This window comes from Nesoenas mayeri (assembly GCF_963082525.1).
Source record: "Nesoenas mayeri genome assembly, chromosome: 27".
Taxonomy (NCBI): domain Eukaryota; kingdom Metazoa; phylum Chordata; class Aves; order Columbiformes; family Columbidae; genus Nesoenas; species Nesoenas mayeri.
Genome location: NC_137555.1, coordinates 3,651,076 through 3,670,881, shown reverse-complemented (window position 1 = coordinate 3,670,881; position 19,806 = coordinate 3,651,076). Strand labels below are relative to the sequence as shown.

General features: G+C 47.6%; 1 protein-coding gene across 1 annotated transcript; it reads right to left on the bottom strand.

Moving 5' to 3' along the window:
• Positions 1-6,803: 6,803 nt before the first annotated feature.
• Positions 6,804-7,562, bottom strand: PRNP (prion protein (Kanno blood group); the record flags this gene model as incomplete). Its single annotated transcript, XM_080360185.1, has 1 exon — positions 6,804-7,562. The coding sequence occupies one exon, from the start codon at positions 7,560-7,562 to the stop codon at positions 6,804-6,806; it is 759 nt and encodes a 252-aa protein (XP_080216311.1).
• Between the last annotated feature and the right edge of the window lie 12,244 nt (positions 7,563-19,806).

Below are 19,806 nucleotides of genomic sequence, written 5' to 3'. Positions count from 1 at the left end.
GGGGTCCTGGGGACAGCAGGGTGACCATGAGCCAGCACTGGGCCCTTGTGGCCAGGAAGCCAATGGGACCTGGGGTGGGTTAGAAGGGGGTGGTCAGTAGGTCAGAGAGGTTCTCCAGCCCCTCTGCTCTGCCCTGGGGAGACCACACCTGGAATCTTGTGTCCAGCTGTGGCCCCTCAGTTCCAGCAGGACAGGGAACTGCTGCAGAGAGTCCAGCGCAGGGCAACAAAGATGCTGAAGGGAGTGGAGCATCTCCCGGGTGAGGAAAGGCTGAGGGAGCTGGGGCTCTGGAGCTGGACAAGAGGACACTGAGGGGGGACTCATTCATGGTTACAGATATCTAAAGGGGGAGTGTCAGGAGGATGGAGCCAGGCTCTTCTCGGTGACAACCAGTGATAGGACAAGGGGTAATGGGTTCAGACTGGAACACAAAAGATTGCACTTAAATTGGAGAAGAAACTTGTTCCTGGTGAGGGTGTCAGAGCCTGGCCCAGGCTGCCCAGGGGGTTGTGGAGTCTCCTTCTGTGCAGACATTCCAGCCCACCTGGACACCTTCCTGTGTAACCTCATCTGGGTGTTCCTGCTCCATGGGGGGATTGCACTGGGTGAGCTTTCCAGGTCCCTTCCAACCCTTGACATCCTGGGATTCTGGGATTCTGTGTGCTCAGTATTTAAACCTGAGCTCCCTGCATCCCCAAGTTTATCCCCAACCGCACTTTGTTTTCTCCCCAAAGCCACCGGCCCCGCATTTTCCAGCCCGTTTATCCCTCCCCGCGCAGGAGGGGACACGGGTGACGTTGGCTCCACTCATTGAAGCTTTATCCTCCGGAAAAAGTGCGAGTTGAGTCGAGCCCACAGGCGCAGGCAGGAGGAGGCACCACCAGCTGCACGGGTAAGGGCACAGAGTTGGGGAGAATAAGCTAAAAATTGGGTAAATTAGCAAGGTGGAAAATCCTGGGGTTTGGCACAAACCGGAGCTGGAGGTTGGGATGGGGAAAACAACCAGGGGAGGCAACACCTGCCCCGTTTTCCCTGGGTTGTGATCCATAAACTGCTGGGGAAATAAAAAGGGGAAAAAATAGGAAAGGAAAAAAAATACCAGTGTATTTTTCTGGGGTTTGCCGCCCGGATTTTGGGGCGTTTCTAATGTGGATGCAGCTGGAAGTGGGATGTGCTTCTCCGGGCTTAAATTAAAACGTTATTTGGAGGAATAGGGCAGAGAAATGAGACAAATTAAATTAATCAAGCCCCATTATTTTTAATTTTGAAGCACTGGGTTTTGAGGGGGGGTGGGTCAGGCCTGGCACCTTCCAGCGGGGCCGGTTGGATGGAAACGCTGACACAGGGATGCTGCGGCCAGGGGGGCTCTGCTGTTTCAAAAGGCTTTTGTCAACAACGGCTCCTGCTGGTTTTGGGGCTGGTTTTGGGGCTGCGATGGCTCAGCAGCTTCGGTACAATGAGGTTGTTTGCTCAGGGGCTGCAGGGCAGGGGATGGGGGAGAATCGCATCGCGATGCTTTGCGGCGGGGTGGAAAAACCAACGTACGAGTTTGCTGGGGAAGTTGAGAGTGTTTGGATCGCACATAAATTATATGTAGTAAAAGATGTATAGATGAGGTTCTCAGGGACATGGGGCATTGCCAGCGTTGGGGTAATGGTTGGACTCAATGAGCTTGAGAGACTTTTCCAACCAAAATGATTCTATGGTTGGATATGGTTGATATATTTGATATATTGAATTATTAACTTTATTCAGTGTGTGTTGGCCTAAACATAAGGCATGGAGCTCACTCTCCCTCCTTGTGCCCCTTTGGCAGGTCGGCAGGATGAGGCCCCGCGATGCCTGGTGCTGGGTGGCCATGCTGCTCCTCGCCCTCTTCAGCGACGGTGCCGGCGGCCGCCGCGGCGCTGGTGGAAGAACCGGGGGCCGAGGAGGTGTCGGTGGCACCGGGGGCCTCCGCGGGGGCTTTCGGGCCATGTCCCGCAGCGCCGGCCCCCCGGGCCGCGGCTCCAAGGTGGCGGGGGCAATCGCGGCCGGCGCCGCCGCGGGGTACGGTATGGGGCTCTTGGGGCGCCCGCGGCCGTCCCGCCTGGGTCACGGTGTCCCCGTGGCGCGGCAGCCCCCGCCGGCGGGTGGTTTTCACGCCCCGAGTTGGCCAGACATGGGTGGCAAGCGGGGACCCCCCAACCGAGCCGCTGGGGACGGACGCGGTGGTGTCGGCCCCACTTTGCTACTGGCACCCGCCGTCTGCTTCGTCACCCACGGGCTGCAGCGCTGAGCGCCAGGAGGGAACCACGGGTGACCCCCCGGCTGGCTGAGCCCACCGGGGTTTCTTAGTGAATGACTTTCCTGGGAGATTAGATGTGGCTTGGGGAGGTGGAAGAGACGCTCCGCCGCTGCCTCAGTTTCCCCTGGAGCTGAGCACCCATCGCCATGGTCACCCAGACCCTGCAAACCCCCGTCTGCGAGAGCACGAACACCAGAAATCCAGCCCTGCGAGGACGTGTGGGGATTTGCAGCTGGATTGACGCTCAGCTCTGGTTTCCTGTTGTGTGGCTTTACCAAAAAAATGCTCCTTTCCGCCCAAAAAGAGCGCTGGGACTCCATGGGGGATGGGGGGGGGAATGCGGGGCTTGAAAATGGACCCCTCCACCTTGCAATAAAGTTTGGCCTTGAGACATCCTCTTGTTTTTTAACCAAATCCAGTGAGTTTAGCACTAGTAGCAACGCAAGGAAGAGCCATATCATCAAGGGACGCTGTTGGAGGGGTTAACATGATGCTTGGGGACAAACCTGCCCTGTCCCATCAATCTGGCTTTGAAGTGGGAAAAAAAACCCCAATCTTTAGCATCCTCAGCCCAAAACACCCCCAGCTGTGCCACTGACCCTCCCTCAGGTGCTTTATATTTGGCAGAGCGGAGGCAAATCCTCTTTGGAAAGAGCAGGGGAGCTTTGGGGAGGGATTTTTTCCCCTCTATCATCTGTATTTTTATCTCTAGTCGCCGCTTTGGGTGGTTAAACCTTCCCTAAAACCCGGTTTAGCTGCAGCAGCTCAACCATTGCTATGGGCGAAGAAAATAAGAAGGCGCCAAGTGAAATATCTGCGATCCCCATGGGCAATCACCATCCTCCAGTGGTTAAGTCCCTCACCGGAGCATTTTTGAGCCTGGATGTTTGTGAGTGGGTCGTCTCCTCTTAGAATTAGTGGTTTTTGGGGTATAAATATCCTTATAGTCTCCCCAGCAGAGCTGTTGAGTCGGGCCTCACCTCTTTAGAGAGGTTAAATGAGCCCTGGCTGATGTACGTTGACTTTCCAGGTGCTTTTACAATAATTATTTAAATTCTACAGAAGTTATTTGGCTCCTGAGGGATTTAATAGATTTTGGAGGGGGTGGGCATGGGATGGCCCTGAGGTCAATGCTCTTACAACCATGCAAATTGCTCAAATTAATTAATATGATTTACATAATTTGTCTAATAATCTCTCCACTGGCTTAGGGGCAGCTTTAAGGCTGAACAAACCCAGCGAACCCTGTAATGCAGCAAAGGGTTATTTTATTCCTTAAAATCTGCTTGTTTAAAACAAACAATAAACCCAGCAGAAACTTGAGCCACAGCTCCAATGCGCATTTTTCCAGCGTATATTTTGCATCCAGACGTATATTTTACATTATATTTTGATGTTTGGATGCTGTCAAGAGCACCTTCCATTCGCAACTCTGATTTGCAGCCTGTGGGATGATCCCACACTTCCCAAATTCCCCAGTTTTTCTTGTTTTCCCTCTCCCTTCATTGTGCAATATATGGGGATACGTTCCAACCCACCCCCCAATTCAATTTCCAGCCCTTGCGCTGCAGGAAAAGGCCTTAAAAGTGATTAACATCCTCATTACTCACCTTGTGCTGGGAGTTTTGGGGTTGTATATTAAGATGGGGAGATGCTGAGATCCCTCATAGACGTGAGAATTTGGAAGCAAAATCGAGGTGTTTTCACCCATTTTGCTCCAAAACAGCAACCGAGCCAGCGCAAAGCTCAGTCTAATTTTGAAGCTTTCTTTGGTAGGCCTGGCTTTGCAAAAACATCCTCGGGGTTGATCCTGGGCTGGGTTCAGACAGGAGAGGGTGCTGTTTGCTCACCAATGCGGCTTCTCTCATCCAAACCCAATAAAACAGGTGAGTTTTGGGCACTCGTTTTCATTTTAAGCCTCCAAATGAGACTATTTCTCCTCCGTCTCTCTGCAAACTGTCCAGCTCTGGAATGCAAAGCGCCACAGGATGTGGGATTTGAAGGGGCATATAGAAAAACACCCCCCAAAATGACTGTATTTGTACTTTGGAGTGTATTTATGATCCTCGCTTGGCAACAAGGTGCCTGCCCGCGCTGCAGGATTTGGGTTATTTAGCTAATTAAGCAATTAATTTCTCCAGTGAAACAGGTCACTCCAAGGGGGTTCTTGGATCCAATTGTCCCAAAGGACACAAAAGCTCAGACCATGGCCTCATGTCCTGTTCGAGCACTCCCAGAGCCAGAAATGGGAGATGGGGGTTTGGGGGCTAAAAATTGGCATTTTTGTATTGCTGGCTGCTGAGGTCAAACCCTTTTCAGTGGAACTTACCATGTAGGTGCTTATCTTGGAAAATAGGGGGTGTCCTTTCCCGAAATCACTCTTGTTTTAGCTTGAAAAAAACATCTTAATGGATACAAAGTGGTGTATAAACCTCCCAATAACCTCACGGAGCGGGGTTTATTCCCCAAATCCTCCTTTCCATCACCATTCTGTAAATTGTTTTTGCACAGGGAGGATGTAAAGAGTCCGATTTGGGGTTTTACTTGGAGCATCATTTAAATAAGCAAATTCTTTAGCGTCTTTGTGGGCAGGAGGGTTTGCAGCGCAATAAATCGCATCCTACAAAGGCGCAAACCAACCAGGTCCAAGGCTTGATCTTGAGCTTAAAATTAAAGCAGAGTCCAGCTGAAAGGTTCAAATTCTTTCATCTTTTTAATTGTAATTTTTAACCGTTGCTATAGTTTAAGACGCTTAATGGTGATACTGGTTTAGGTACTGGGGAGATTTGGAATTATGACACCTTTACGTTGGGCTTGGGGCTTTACGTGGAGTTAATCGGGCCTAACTCCACCGGAACAGCAAATGTAAAAACTCTTTTATTAGACAGAAAATAGAGTAAATACAAGGTATTATAAATTAATAATTAGAAATGAGTGTTGACTTCCTATGGCGAGAAGAAATCCGTGGCCTCAACCAGCACATTGGCTTGATTAGGAACTATTTGTTGGGTGGTTATAGCGGGAGGAGAAAAGGTTAACTGAAAATGTAGTTTTTAGGCCAAATTTAGTGCTGAAAGAGAACAAAGGCGCCCACAGGCCGGGGAGAAAGGGACAGAGAGGGTGAAAAATGCGGCTTCTGTCTATGGGGACCGGCGAGAGCTGTTTACACAAAGGAAACAGATGTCTTGGCTTAATCCGTTTTAATTTGTACCCGACGTCGAACACTTAGAAAAGTACCAGAACGGCAAATTTAGTGCATGCACCGTTTACAGATTTACAAAAAACATTCGCTTATCACAAAGTACGGGTTACCTCAAAGCCCTGCTTTTCGGGTGAGTATCCTGAAAGGTTTATTTTCCTTATATTTTATACATATATATATATATATATATATAGACCTCTTCACGTAGCTTACGACGATACGAAAAATCATCTAGGACGGTGTCATTCAGTGCCTTGCAAGAAAAAATATACACGAGAGATATCAAATATAACTTGGGGGCGACCGGTTCGACAAGCGCAACTTCACAGATGCTCCAGGTTCTGCACAACCCAGCGTCGGCCCAAACACAAGAAGCAAGAATTCACCCGCTGCTTCTACAAATTACTTGCAAAAGGTGATTATTATATTTTTAAGCATCTCTCATCCATCAGGCTTGATTTTCCCGATGCTGTTTGCCGTGGATTTAGCTGGATTTAGTCTCTTGCGACGTTCTGAGCATCCTTTGAGCTGCATCTTAACGTCCTTTAGGTCAAAGTGCCGAAGTGTGAGCGCGACTTGCCATCCATAGCGCATCCAAAATTGCTTTTTATTGGGCTGTAACACACCAAGCGTTACCGTTTTGGGGCTTTTTTGACCATTCAGCAGCTCTTTTTGCCTTTAGGTTAAGAAAGGCAGGGGGGCTGAACTGAAAGCAAAGCATTGCGAGGGTCAACCAAAACCCAACGAGGGTTATTTTTGTGTGTTGCTGCAGGAGGCATTTGCAGCATGCAAGGTGCGGAGCGGGCAGGTCCGTATGTACATGGTGAAGGGTGTTTTTTAGGATGAAAGGGTTAAAATCGCAATGCAGCAGCTTGTTGCTTGAAAAACCCATATTTTAGCAAGCCAAACTCCCTATAGGGTATGTGGATGCTGGGTGCAACGCTGCGCCGCGCTCTGGGGAAATTGGGTTTGATGGCAGCGGGACTTGGGGATTAAATAAAACCCCGCTTGTTAGCAAAGAGGGTTTTTGGAAGTGCTCTTGAGGGCCGGGTGAGCTCCTCTCTTGACGTGGTCCCTCTCGGGGTGTCCCCGAGGAGGAGGAACGTGGTGAAGGCCATTTTTAGGGTATCCAGCTCTATCACTGTCCTGTTGCGCCGGGGACGGGGTGGTAAAAGAAATATTCACCTAAACCGGAGGCGATGGGGAGCGTCGGTGCCCGTGCGCCCCGAGGGCTCTTCACCAAAGCAACTGAGAACTGGAGGGCTCGGGGGGTCCCCATGGGGACGCGGGTGACGTCTCGAAGCGGCGGGGGCATCAGTGCAGGACGATGAGGGTGAGGAGGAGGAGGGCAGCCAGGGAGGCGTCGGCGAGGTGCAGCCGGATGCCGGAGGCCAAGCGGTACTCGCGGTACTGCTGGACGCACATCTCCCGGATCACCTTGGTCACCACCTTGGTCTCCATCTCCGTCTCCGTCTGGTTCACCCCGGGCCCGGCGTCCGAGGCGTTTTTCTTGGCGGCGGGGCCGATGTTGTACTCGGTCACCGTGATGTTGAAGCAGTCGGCAACAAAGACGTCCTGCGACACGGGGCTGCTGTAGTCGCGGTAGTAGACGCGGTTGGGGTAGCGCGAGGCGTTCTCATCCCACCAGCGGTACTCCTCGGGGCTGTCGAAGCGATAGTGCATCCCCGACATGACGCGGCCCATGGCGTAACCCCCCAAGCCCCCCACCACAGCGCCCGCCGCCGCCGCCCCGGCCACGTGCTTGAAGTTGGTCTTGGATTTGGGAGGTTTCCATGGTTTTTGGTTGTAGTAGCTTCCTCCGCTGGATGGGTTGTAACCCTGGCCCCACCCTGGGTTGTGGGGATACCCTGGGTTGTGGGGGTAGCCTGGATTATGGGGATAACCGGGGTTTTGGGGGTAGCCGGGTTGGCGGGGGTAGCTGGGCTGGCGGTGGCTCCCGGTGCCCCAGCCGCCACCGCTGGGTTTGCCTTTGCCTTTCTTGGAGAAGGCGACGTCGGTCCAGGCGCCGAGGAGCAGGGTCACCAGGCAGCAGGTGACAAGGAGCTTGGCCATGGCTGTGGGGCACAAAGACGGGCAGCGTTAGGGGCAGGAGGCAGAGAAACCGTAGCCAGCACGAGCGTCGTGTACCCTGTTCCCCCAAAAATAAGCCCTACCCTGAAAATAATCCCTAGCGTGATTTTTAAGGATTTTTGAGGATGCTTGAAATGTAAGCCCTACTCCAAAAATAAGCCCTAGTTACAGTTCATTTAAAAAGTCAATTTAAATAGTGTCCAGGCAGCTGTACATATAAAAACCGGTGTCTTTAGGAGCGAAAATTAATATAAGACACTGTCTTATTTTCGGGGAAACAGGGTGAAACACAGTCCCCTTTAATCCACCCACAGAATTAATAGCTTAAATACGTTTTTCCTCCCCAGACCCCTTATTTTGATATATATTTTTAAAATATATATACTCATGTGTATATATATACACATATAAGAAGGATAGATGAGGTTCTTAGGTATGTGGTTTAAAGCTAGAGTTAGGTTATGGTTGGACTCGATGATCTTAAGGGTCTCTTCAAACAAAATGATTCTATGATTCCATATATATATATGTGTATGTATATCTCCCCATCCCTCCAACAGGTCTGCTGCTGGTAACGGCAACTTTAAGCAGAGGAAAAAACGGTTTAGGAAAAGTGCTTCACTTGTTAGGGAGGTATAAAATATCCACTTATTGAACCTGCTCTGTCCAATTAGGCGATATAAATGAGATTTCTGCTGTGCAAGGGTGGGTGATGATGAACAGACTCATCCCACTCCCAAAGCTTTTGGGTACCTGGGGTTGCAGGGGTGGAATCCCCAGCCTTACCCTGGAGGCTTTTTTTCCCTGAAGAAGGAAGTTTGGTGTGTTTTGCCCAATTCTCTGTTTATGTGCAACAGGCCTTAACCAAAAATCAGCATTTTTCTAGTTTAATGTGTTTGCAAATAGCTGCTTACGCAGCGTTTTGCTGCTGGCATGCCAGGTCTCTCCTATGCTATCTGATGGGATTGCAAGGATGAAATCCCAATTTGAAGAGCCGTTCTCTCTCTGTGTATAATCCAACCTGTATAAGACACACAAGCGCTGCAAATCCTTTGGGAAAGACCTTTGGAAGCCGCCCCCCTGAGCCGCAAAATCCCTTCGGATGCCTCCCTGCAACACCATGGAGCGTTGAATTACCGTCACTCTTGTGTTTAATGCACAAATTCAGCAATAGATAAGGGTTTTCCATCCCACCCAAGGCTGAGATCCCCCCCAAAAAACCCCCTGTGTGCACTGGGATGCTGGGGAGGGAGAGAAAACATTCCTAGCAAAGCGTGGGTGGGTGTTTTGCAGCACCCTTGGATGCTTCAGATGCATTTGCTGCCTCGTTACAGCAAGAAACAATTAAGGTTTTTTTTTCCTGAGTGGGTTTTTTTTGCAGCAATTAATGGCCCGACTTCCTTAAGAGTCATCACTTAACCCAGTTATTAAGTTTAATGCAGATAAAAGATGACGGTCTCTCGTGAGATGCTGCCCTTAACAGCACCAACAAACCCTGTCAAAATATGTTTGAATTACGGTCTTTTATGTCACTGTTTTGGTTGGGATCATTAGCAAGAGGTTTAATTAAAAGAGGAGATGTGAGAGCCTGTTTCTGCTGATGGGGAGGAAAGCCAGGCCTGGGCTGCTGGCCCAGTGCTGTCTCATAAATACAATAAAATAGGGTGTAAGGCACCCTATTTTTGCCCCACAGCACCCACCCCCTGGGAGCAACGACGAGATTTAAAGACAGTTTAAAAATATCCCAATTATTAATTTATATCATTATTTTTTTAAGACAGCGAGTCGCAAGAAGGGGAAAAAATCAACCCCAGGATGAAAACAGGTTTTAGCAAAACCCCGGAGGATATTCCAGCCTGGCAACCCCGACCTGTTCCTCTAATTGCCTGATAAACAAGGCGAGGGCTCGTTTGCGTTTGCGCTGCTAATTACCGAGCTCCTCAGGCCGCTGAGCTTCACCCCAATAAACGCAGTCGCTGCCACAAACCCCCGGGAGCCACTTTTTGGGCTCAGAGCTGCTTTTTCTCTGCTTGGAAATAACACTTAAAGCATGACTGTAATATTATCATTAAATTATATCCTCGAATGGCTTTGCTGATATTTTTTTCCTGGCTCTTTTTAACCTCCCTCCCTCAGTTTTTCCCTTCTCTGCGGTCAAATGTAAGTGACGAGCAAGTAATTCAGGGGGTTTATATCGGAACGGGTTGTAACCGAGGTTTTATTGGAGAAGCGGAGGAACCTGGGAGCTCCTTCGGGGTGGAGGGGAAGCGGAAAATGGAGGATTCAAGCAGTAATTACGTGCGCAGGGCTGGCGAGAGGGCGGTTTTGGGGTTGGAGAGGAAAACCGACACCCCGGAGCCAAAATAACTGTGGAAATAACCTTGTTAAGGTGCCTTGGGAGGGAGAAGAAATAGAGGGAGTTGGGGAAGGGGAAGGCGGGGGGTGATATGGGGAGGAAGATGCTCGAGGACAGGGGTGTCCGGACCATTTTGGTGATGCTGGCAAGGTTTTGGTTAATGGATGGGGGATGGAAAATGAGGTTATGGGGAAGGGGGGTTGTGGGCTGGTGGTTTGCTTGCTGAAAATGCCCCCCCCTTAGTTTTGAGAAATCGTTTTACATTTTTAACATATAGATAAATAGAAATCCCCTTTATTTTAAGCGCAGCTGACAAAACAAACAAAACCCCTCCAAGGTGGCAAAGGGGGAGGAAGAAATTTCCCACCAGCTTTGAATCAGCCCTGAATAAACAAGCCCAGCTCTGTCTCTTAAGGAGGACGCTCGCCTTCGGAGCTGGAAATCCTATTTTTAGGCAGCGATGGTGGGGAAAGGAGGAAACCCCTTTATCCCCTTGGTGTTAAACCCCGTTTGCCTGGGGATTTATCCCACCCCAAGCCCCCATGTCTCTATTTCCACCCACCACCGACACTCACCGGTGGGGAGCCCGTTGCTTTGCTCGGTTCGGGGTGATTCAGCCTCGGCCGCGGAGCAATGGGGAGGAATAAATAGCGAGAGGGAGGAGCCGGCTCCTGCGCAGCACAGCCCGGCCAGCGTCCACCCTCCATCCTCCTTCCCTGGGGAAAATCCCTGCCAGCACCCCAAAAAACATTGGCTTCACCCCCCATCATCCCTCCCAGCAGATACGGGCATGGGGGGCACAGACAGTGACCCAACGGGCTGGAAAATTGCAGCGTTCGGATGGTTTATTCAAGAAATATCGATGGATCGGCTGGGTTTGGGGCTGGATTGGAGATCTTGGAAAACCGCAGTGGTTTATTCAAAAAGAATCAATGGGATCAGTAGGGTTTGGAAATCCTGGAAAATTACAGCATTTGGATGGTTTATTACAAAAGTATTAATGGGGTCAGTAGGGTTTGGGGCTGGTTTGGGAAAGTGCAGCATTTGAGTGGTTCATTCAAAAAATATTGATGGAATCAATAGGGCTTGGGACTGGTTTGGAAATCTTGGAGAATTACCACTCTTGTATGGTATATTCACGAAATATCGATGGGATCGACAGGGTTTGGAAAATCACAGCTCTTGGATGATTTATCCAAGAAATATCTATGAGATCAGCAGAGTTTGGGGCTGGTTTGGGAAAGTGCAGCATTTGGGTGGTTCGTTCAAAAAATGTTGATGGGATCAGTAGGGTTTGAGGCTGGTTTGGAAATCTTGGGAAATTGCAACATGTGGATGGTTTAGTCAAGAAATATCAATGGGATTGGTAGAGCTTGGGCTGGTTTGGAAATCTTGGAAACTTGACACACCTGGATGGTTTAGTCAAGAAATATTGATGGGATTGGTAGGGCCTGGGGCTGGATTGGAGATCTTGGAAAATTTCCACACTTGTATAATTTATTAAAATGTATTTATCGGATCAGGAGGGCTTGGGGCTGGTTTGGAAATCTTGGGAAATTGCAACACGTGGATGGTTTAGTTAAGAAATATCGATGGGATCAGCAGAGTTTGGGCCTGGATTGGAAATCTTGGGAAATTGCCACGCTTGAATGGTTTAGTCAAGAAATATCTATGAGACCAGCAGGGTTTGGGGCTGGTTTGGAAATCTTGGAAAATTGCAGCACATGGATGGTTTAGTCAAAAGTATCCATGGGATAGGCAGGGTTTGGAAAACCGCAGCACTTGGATGGTTTATTCAAGGAAGATCGATGGGATTTGGAAGGGTTTGGGGCTGATTTGGAAATCGCAAGGTCAGGTTCTGGAGGAGGAATGGATGCTTTTAGTGATGACTGTCTGCAGCTCCAAACCCATTACCCTGTGAAACAGAGAGATGCTCTGTGGGCTGATGGATAGAAAATAGAACATAATAAATTAATAACAAAATAGTCTCAGACCTACAGGGGAAAGACGAGTTTGTCTTGCTTTGGAAGAGTAAAACTCACTCCTGCACAGAGCGGTTGTGCTTTATGTTGATATACCCTGATATTTAATGGGAGCAAACACCACAGAAGACAATTAAAACTTATATGGAATGCTCATGATGAGCTGGAGCTTTTACAGCACCATTTACAAAGGATAATAGAGACCTAAAGCCCAGGATGGGGATTTAATCTCATCCTTTAGGATTAGGATGGGCTGCAATAAACAGGTTGAGTCCAGAGCAACCTGGGATGCTCACATGGTGGTTGGGACGTGCAAATGAAGTTTGAAACTAGTTGTGCTGAGGCTGATTTTTGGCACAGCCACATGACGAAGCCAAAACCCTACCAAGGTTTTGCTGCCCGAAATATTTGGGCTGGATACGGCCATCCTGGGGATGCTCCAACCGCAGAGCGCATCTGGTCATAAAGGGGATTTCCACCCTGATGCTCCATATTCTTTGTCCATCTGGATGGATTATGTTTAAAAATAATAATAATAATTTCTATCTGGTAGGGAAATGGAGCTTCAGCTGCACCGGGGAGACATCTGTATTCATTTCCAAAAGAGAAAATTAAATACTGGGGGCAGGATTAAGGTCAGCGAGGCTGTTCAAGCTCTCTCCTATAGCACACAGACGTATTTATTCCTCATGTGAATGCAGAGATGGCTCCTGATTCCCTGGTTTGGGTTTAAATACTCTTCAGTGGGGTCTCTAAAACCCAAAACCAGGAAAAGAAAGAAATAGAGTATTGGGAATGGGACAGTTGGGTTGAATCCATCCATGGCTTCTAAAAATCAGGAGTTTTTCCATAATAATAATATAATTCAGGGGAAGTTTTGGTCTTGTTTGGTTTATTCAAGAGTATCAATGGGATCAGCAGGGTTTGGGACTGGACTGGAAATCATGGAAAACCGCAGCGCTTGGATGGTTTATTCAAGAAAGATCCACGGGATCCGCAGGGTCCGTGGCTTCTAAAACTCATGATTTTTCCATTATAATAATATATTTCAGAGGAAACTCTGGTTTTGTTTGGGGAATTAGAGAAACTTCGTCATATCTCAGCTGCAAATCGAGCAGGAGCAGCCTATTGACTATGAAATAACGTTTAATTTCTTGCGGAAGTTAGCAGCAAAACCACCCAAACCAGTATATCCACAGCATCTATTTCACGGCGCCATGTGCCACACGGGTTTTTATAGCATCTCGGGGTAAAATTTGTGCCGGCAACGAGCCAAGAGCTGCATCGAGCGGGAGGTTTGGCCCTTGTTCATCTGCAGCAAAAGGGGCTGGAGGAAGTAATAATGCAGCATTAAGTGCGACGGGGGTTCCTGCCAGGTTAGAAAGCATTAATGGGATGGGGTTTTTTTCTCGTAACAAATGGAAAATGTTGATTTTGCTTTAATGATGAGCTGGGAAAGGACCTGCGTTCATTTGACCCTGCTTTGTTGCTTCTATTGATTTTATTTTTTATGCTTTAATTCATGTAAAATGGTTTTATTCACATAACTCTGGGTTTGCTCGGAGAACAAGCCGTAGCTTGGGAAGGCAATAAGATCATTTGTGGGAGATTTTACTGGTGTTTTTGGGGTAATTTGGTGGAGTTTTGAAGTCTGTCCCCATCCTGCTGTCAATCCCTGGAGCTGGCAAAAAATCTGGGCTCAAGCTCAGCCCATCTCATTGGGAAACCTCTTTAAACCTTCCAAAGAAGTGGAAATAAGTGCTGTGTTTGGAGCGTTAATATAATGCATTTTGCAGAAGTTTATTTTAAGTAAAACTCCTCTACCTTAGAGTTTTTTCTTTGGGAAACAGATGTCTTGGCCTTATAATATTTAGCTCCAGAGAAAATGCAATTTGGGGAATAAACGGGGCAATGGCAGTGAAGGGAAGGAAAGCGCCAGGGGAATTCTTTTCCCATCCAAAAGTAAAGATGCCACTCGGGTCGTTATTTTCCCACGTCAGCGTGTAATTAAAAACTGAAGCTTTATTTGGATATTTTGCATTTTCTTTGGTAAAGCTCGTGGTCCTGCAGACCCCAGGAAGGGCAGCTCTGCTCTGAGAGAAAATAAATGCCATTTTTGGCCCATTTTTAGCAGGAGAAGGGGTTTTCCATGCGCTGCAGAGGAATATTTACCTGCACCGCTATTCTGTATTAAAGTGCAGAAGTGGCAAGCGCAGCTCACAGATGACGTTTCTGTTTTGCTCTATAAATAAGATAAAAGGACTATATAAATTTTTAGCCTTTTGCTGCGGAAAAGGCAAGAAGCCAGACTTTCCATGCAACACCTCGTGCTGCTTCCAGGAAGGTTTATAGGGTTTTTAGGGCCAGATGCTGCTCTGTTGCAAAGCCAGCATGGAAAAAATAAATCAGTTTATGACTGTTCTAGTCAATGAGACTCATTGCAGCTGGGGAGGAGTTTGTCGCTTGGTGTCGAGTTGTTTTTCTCACTCTTTTTGCAATGGGAAGATGTGAACCGCATGCAACAGGAGGCTCCAGTGAGGGTCTATTGCAAGGTGGTTTTTTTTGGGGAAAAAGCAGCAAATAAGGCAAGTCTTTTACTCCTTGTGTCTCCAAGATAAAGCTGAATCCTTGCGGAAGCAGAGTAACTGAATTAATTCAATCTGAATTTCCCTTCTGCAGGCAGCGGCGGCTGAAATATAAATTATAGGAGGCTGCACGCACCTTTTTTCTCTTTACTATTAGACGACTGTCTTAGAAAAGGCTGTAAATGTTTATCTAGCTGCAATGATCCGATTAAGAGTGTAATAACCTCTGCCCGGGTGCTCATTGCTATTCCAGGCAGGTTAAAGCTCCTTAGGGTTGGGAGGGACCCTCCCTGCCCACAGGCTGATGCTTTCCCAATGATGCATCGTGTCTTTAGATGGGACGCAGCTCCCAAAAATGTTCCTTTGGCCTCGCCCGGGGTTGGTGGCATCACCCAGGTGCTAGAAGGTAAAATAACAGTGTTAAAAAAGGGAATTTTTTATATATATATATGTATGTATATACATTTATTTTAAAATATTTTTCGTTTTGAAAGATGCGCTGGTTTTTGGAAGATGCGCTGGTAATAAAAGTGCTTTGAAAAGGGGGGAAAAAACGATCAGTTTTGGGTATTAAGGCCCTTGCTGCTGCCAGCTGGATTAGTTGATGGGAAATAGAGAAAGTCACGCTTGTTCGGGGAAGATGTTTGCTGGCTGATTCACTTTCAGCCCAGCGTTTGGTTCAAAAATAACCCGTCCCTGCGCCTCGCGAGCGAGTTTGTGCCTCCGGGTGAACAATTCCCCGCTGTATCCCGGAGAATGAGCAAGGGGAAGAGCCCGTAGCCATCCATAGAAAGGACTCATTATGTCCTTTCCCATCAATAAATCTGTTTTTTGGACAGATGACAGCCCGGTGTTCGCGCTCTTTTAAAACACAACGTCCTGCCGCGAAGCTCCGGGAACACATACAATGCGATAATTCGGTCGTACCCACCAGTTGGCTCTTTTGCAGGAAAAAACGCTTTTTCCTTTATTTTCCTGCAGGATTAGTAACACATGACTCACCAGGAGGCTTTTCCTTCGCCTCTTGCCCATTTATTTTTAACTCGTGATCCCCTTGGAAGAGTTTCCGAGATCACAGCAGCCACGTACGCGCATTATATGACATAACACAGCGACGCTGAGGTCACCTCTGTAAAAATAACCCAGGGATGGGCAAGGGCGCTCTCATTTCAATATATATATATATATTTTTTTTAATATATTAATCATCCGTGACAGCTTCAGATCCCACTTCGGGGAATCACTCCTGTCCTGGAATGTGTCAGCTGCTTGTAGGAATGCGCCGAAGTCCTGGCTGATGGATTAGTATTTAAACATAATAAATAAGAATAATTGTAAATATTATTAATTTAATATTTTGTTTATTATTCTTTATTATTATTAATATTTAATGTTGTATTCCCCCAGCAGAGCCGCGGGCATTTCTTTTTTACAGAGGTGTGATGGGTTGAAGGGGATGATGCCACCATCCTTGGGGCTCCCTGTGTATCCCTGGCTGGGTTGTATTGGGAAAGAAGCAGGAAAACCGGATTTTTTGGGTGGAAAAAAGAGGCTTTGGGGTGAGATGGGGAAAGCCAAACCCTGGGAAATACAGGCAATTGTTTACTTTTTAATTAAAAACCCAAAAGCCGAGCAATAGACCGAAACAAGGCCTGGGTTGGACATGGAGAAATATCTAAAGAAACTTCTATATTCTTCTCTCAAGTGTATGTGTTTTTCTTTTATGTAGGTAATTTGGGTCCAGGTCTTCGCTTTGTTTATTCATGTGAGAACAAATGGAGGTTTCGCACCCCGTGACCTGGTTTCTAACACGAGTTCATTGAGGACGAGATGATTAAACCCAACTGCTCACAAAACAGTCATGCAATTCCTCTTAGCTCAGCCGGTGAGTCTGTTTCCACCCCAATTTTATCCCCCTCCCTCCATATAAAAGTTTCCCAGGGATGGATTATAGGATTTCATCCCTTTTTCTCCAGTTATAAATGAGAATAAGCAAAGATGAACCAGGCTTGGGAACCCATGGGGGAAATCGGGGTGGATTTTTAGCCCTTAGGGTCTTTAATATAATGACATATTTTACTCCGTGATGCGCATCTTTCCACTTTGGAGCATCTTCCAGCTGTGATGTCAACCCAAGACCATGCGTGACTTAGTCCAAAGCTTTTCTTTCCCCTAAAGCAAGAAATTAAAGGCTCTTTATGAAGCTTATGTTGAGGATCCAGCTGATATTATATACCAAAGAGATATTATATACCGAAGAGACAATATAGACCGAATATTCAGGTGTTATATGTCAAATCTGCTCCATTTGTTTAATTTTATCTCGGAAGATGAGCTGCTGATGGGGGAAAGCTTTACCATCGCCAACGTGGGAGCAAGAACAAGCCAATAATCGCAGTTTGGAGCAAGGAAAAGCCCGGGGAGAGACGATGCTGCTCGGAAGATGCTCATGAGTTGTCATGGGCACGATTCTCCCCGTAGTCATCTCCATGGCGACCTCCGAGCGGAGGGGATGTGGGTCGTGCCGTGAGCTTAAACGCTGCTCATGGTGTAAATAAATGATGCTCGGAATCATCCAAGAGCTCCATCCCCAGGGATGACAGAGGTTTTTAGCCAGAGCCTGAGGCAGCTGAGATTGCAAACGTTTTGATTTATGACAAACTGAGATTGTAGCGTCTTCCCTAAGGTATTTCTAGGGTAGGTACAAGTGCACAATGTACTTGGATGAGACTTGGGTTATTTTTTTTAATTGCCTTTAGCCGATGGGATTGGAAAACCCAAATAATATTCCTTCTTCTGGCCCAAGATTATGCAACGGGAATGGATACCTGAAGAAATAAAGCTGTGTATAGATAATGAAGTTGAGTTTTGACTGGCGTGTGGAGAAGGAAGCATTTTGAAATGAGCTTTTCTCCCCCAACTCGTTTTTGTGGTAAACAACAGCAAACAGAACCATTTAATACATTCTGGAGCTGAGAAGTGCCAGTTTTAGGAGCTGAGCGGAGATGCCAGAGCCAACAACTCCCCTAAAGGATTTCTCCTTAATTTTATCTCTTTATCTTTTCCAAAGCAAGTCCCAGCACAGCGTGAATACCATGGCTTGCAGCCTGCGTGGAGAACACTGGGACAATAAAATTCCTGTTAATTTTGTGCAGAGAGCTGGCATTACAAGGGAAGAAGCCTGTGGGGTTTTCAGGGCTTAGGGTTGCTGTCATGTCCAGCAAAAAGCAAAAAACAAGGGTGAAGAACACACTGCAAAGCATTTTATCTAGTGATGCTTCGAGAAGATGGAGGAAATAGAGGGAACAGAGTGTACTATCAGCAAGTTTGCTGATGACACCGAGCTGGGAGAAGTGGCTGACACTGGAAGCTGTGCTGCCATCAGAGACCTGGACAGGCTGGAGAGCTGGTCAGGGAAAAATTCAATGAAATAGAACAAGGGCAAGTGTAGAGTCTTGAATCTGGGCAGGAACAACCCCAGGTTCCAGTATAAGTTGGGGAATGACCTATTAGAGAGCAGCGTAGGGGAAAGGGAGCTGGGGGTCCTGGGGACAGCAGGGTGACCATGAGCCAGCACTGGGCCCTTGTGGCCAGGAAGCCAATGGGACCTGGGGTGGGTTAGAAGGGGGTGGTCAGTAGGTCAGAGAGGTTCTCCTGCCCCTCTGCTCTGCCCTGGGGAGACCACACCTGGAATCTTGTGTCCAGCTGTGGCCCCTCAGTTCCAGCAGGACAGGGAACTGCTGCAGAGAGTCCAGCGCAGGGCAACAAAGATGCTGAAGGGAGTGGAGCATCTCCCGGGTGAGGAAAGGCTGAGGGAGCTGGGGCTCTGGAGCTGGACAAGAGGACACTGAGGGGGGACTCATTAATGGTTACAGATATCTAAAGGGGGAGTGTCAGGAGGATGGAGCCAGGCTCTTCTCGGTGACAACCAGTGATAGGACAAGGGGCAATGGGTTCAAACTGGAACACAGGAGGTTCCACTTAAATTTGAGAAGAAACTTGTTCCTGGTGAGGGTGTCAGAGCCTGGCCCAGGCTGCCCAGGGGGTTGTGGAGTCTCCTTCTGTGCAGACATTCCAACCCGCCTGGACACCTTCCTGTGTAACCTCATCTGGGTGTTCCTGCTCCATGGGGGGATTGCACTGGATGGGCTTTCCAGGTCCCTTCCAACCCCTGATATCCTGGGGTTCTGTGAAAACAAGTTTATAAAATGATCAAACATAAACCTTGTGCTGAGCCCACGTGCCTGATCAGCACCACAGGACAAACCCCAGTTGGCCAACAGCGTTTTGCTCCAGTGGGATGCAAAGTGATTTTGTTGTTGTTGTTGTTGTTTTCTCTCTCTATAATTATCCGTAAAGCTGCGTCTGGTTGAACTCCACTGTTCCAACATGCCCTTTTCCCAGCAGCTCCGTTGACCTTGGCCCCCGGCTTGTTTTTCAGTGCATTTCTCAGCAAACCCAGAAGGACTCTGGGGAGGGAATAATGATCAAAGCCCAGAAACCAGAGGAAATTAGTTTTGCATTTACAGCGGTGGGTCAGGGCCAGCTGTTTATCCTGTGCCGGCAAATTGTTCGCACCGGTCTCAGCACAAGGAGGTTTCCTGCAAGCAAAGCCCCATCCGCAGTCATTAAACAGCAAATAATAATTAGTATTAATAATACAACACAATTTATTTTATCCCAGGGTGTTTTCTTGTCCATATCCTGGCCTGAAACCTCTGTGCCATCAAATATAGTTTTGCGGAATCACTAATCCAAGGAGCTTGTCACGTTAAAAATAAAGAAGCTGGAGCAAAACCTCTGGGATTTGATGTCTCACAAAGTTTATCCTGTTTGGGAACTTCGGGTGATTTTGCTTAAGGATTCACTAAGTTGCCCAAAAAAAAAGGCAAGTTTGATATAATTATGTCAACTCATCCATTGAGGTTAAATGACATAAGCTGAGAATTGGGGTTTTGTTGCTAATTGCTGGAGTTCTCCTGCGCAAATAGCTTTAAAAGGAACATTTTGGGGACTGGGATGGGAATGAAGTTTTGAACGACTCTTTGTGGCAGCTGTTTTTTATCTGAGCTTTCCAAGCTGTTTCCAGGGGGTGATGAGAAAAGCAGATGGAGGAGGTCGCGGATTCTTTATCTGGAGAAAAAAGGAGGTTGGCGTCCCTTGAAAAATAAGGAGGAAAAAAAAGGAGGAAATGAAATAACAATAGCAAACCTGGATGCTGTTTTAATTCCAGAAATAGACTGGCTGCCAATGCTTTTCCTGTATTTCTCCTTAGTTCTGGGGGTAGAGAAGAGCCATTTATA